This window comes from Penaeus chinensis, chromosome 7, assembly GCF_019202785.1.
Source record: "Penaeus chinensis breed Huanghai No. 1 chromosome 7, ASM1920278v2, whole genome shotgun sequence".
NCBI lineage: Eukaryota > Metazoa > Arthropoda > Malacostraca > Decapoda > Penaeidae > Penaeus > Penaeus chinensis.
Window position 1 is genome coordinate 7,753,217 of NC_061825.1, and position 1,471 is coordinate 7,754,687.

The 1,471-nt window shown below is 47.9% G+C and overlaps 1 protein-coding gene across 5 annotated transcripts in view; it reads left to right on the forward strand.

Moving 5' to 3' along the window:
* The first annotated feature begins 249 nt into the window (after positions 1-249).
* Positions 250-1,471, forward strand: part of LOC125027150 (calpain-15-like) — a 49,806-nt gene continuing 48,584 nt past the window's right edge. The window contains exon 1 of one of the 5 annotated variants that reach the window (XM_047616029.1): positions 250-394. Coding sequence is in view for 2 of the 5 variants with exons in the window: in XM_047616030.1 (XP_047471986.1) it covers positions 1,170-1,237 (68 nt within the window). In the remaining 3 variants the exon portion in view is untranslated. The other 4 variants (XM_047616028.1, XM_047616027.1, XM_047616030.1 and 1 more) reach the window with 4 other exon arrangements.

The following is a 1,471-nucleotide window of genomic DNA, read 5'->3' on the forward strand; positions in this document are numbered from 1 at the left end:
TCTAATACATGTCATCATATCCTTTCCATTTTATACGTTATTTTTTGTTTTTGTTTTCTAGAGCGTACATACTTTTTTCATTACATGTTTTTAGTGAATTCACTTTTTGCTTGTTCTATCTACAGCTTAAGATCATTAGTAACGTTCTTTCCACACCAGTTTTGATGACAGACAAGTGCACCTGCACGCGATTGATTGGGCATGGAGTACACGTTGCGCTCAGTCATCAAGAGGCAAGGCTAAGAATCCGGTGACACATCGTCCCGAGACGTGGGCGGCCATGGGCGGCCGAGGGCCAGTGCAGGCGTCCCCGGGCCATCCCGCGAGTTCGCAGGGGTTCGAACCCGCCGCCGCCCGGGATCAGCTGAGCGCGCACGTCGGGGGAGGAGGAAGGGTGAGATCGGTTGCTGACGGCCGTATTTATCAGCCTATATTCTCCGGCCGAATTAGCACCTCGCCGGCCCAATGAGCGCCGTGCCCGAGCTCGAGGACTAATTCCGGGGCGAGCCCCTGCGGGCAGGCCTGGCAGGGGCAGCGCGGGCCAGGGGCGCCCGCCGCGCCGCGTCGCCTGGCAACTCGGCATGTAAACACCAGGAACAAAGACGGAGCCTTCACCTGTCCGCTTATTTGGACTCGTTTTCTCGTTACCTGAGGCGGTAGACTTTTCTCCTCTCTCCAAGCAATGATCTTAGCCAGACAGCAGGTGAGGGCCGGTCGTTGGAGGAAATGAGACGTGGGCAGCACTCACGGGCAGGCGAGACAAGTGCAGCGGTTATCTATTTTTCAGCCATAGCATTGCCGCAAGGTATTCAGGAGGTCGTTTTTTTTTAGATTTGGGAAAACAAAGATCTCTTTCGTCGCAATATTATTAATCACGCTATCATGAGAAGGAAGCCTTTCGTGTAATACCATAAAACGGTTGTTGGCGACCAGTGAAGTGACTATCAATTCAGTGACAGTTGAGCCCACATTTCACATTCCCATCTCAGGAATGGTGATGTTCCTACTCTGTGGCAGTTCCTTTGACAGAAACTGAGGTACAGAAGGGAAGCAGATATTCACGAGAGATCTCCATAGATGAAACCAACAGTTTTGGTGCCACTAGATTGCCTTTGTGCTCTATTAGTGTGTATTATAGCAGACATAGTCAGCAAAGGCCATCTGTAATAATGATTTTGACTCCATGGGAAGAACATAAAGTATTCCAGGGAAGTAGTGAGATAAACAGTGAGAAAAGGTAGATGATAAGATCATATTTTGCCAATATTCAATTATAAGACAATTGTGTATTCAAAGAACCCACCACATTTAACTCTATTATTGTGAGTTAATCAAAGTTCTGTGTGAAGTGATTGAGCATTATTGGATGGTCACTGACACTGTCATAGCTTAAAGCACTGACTTCAGCCTCTACACTTTTGAAGTTCAGTTGAGAGCAAAATATCCTTACTACGTATACTTTGGCAAGAGG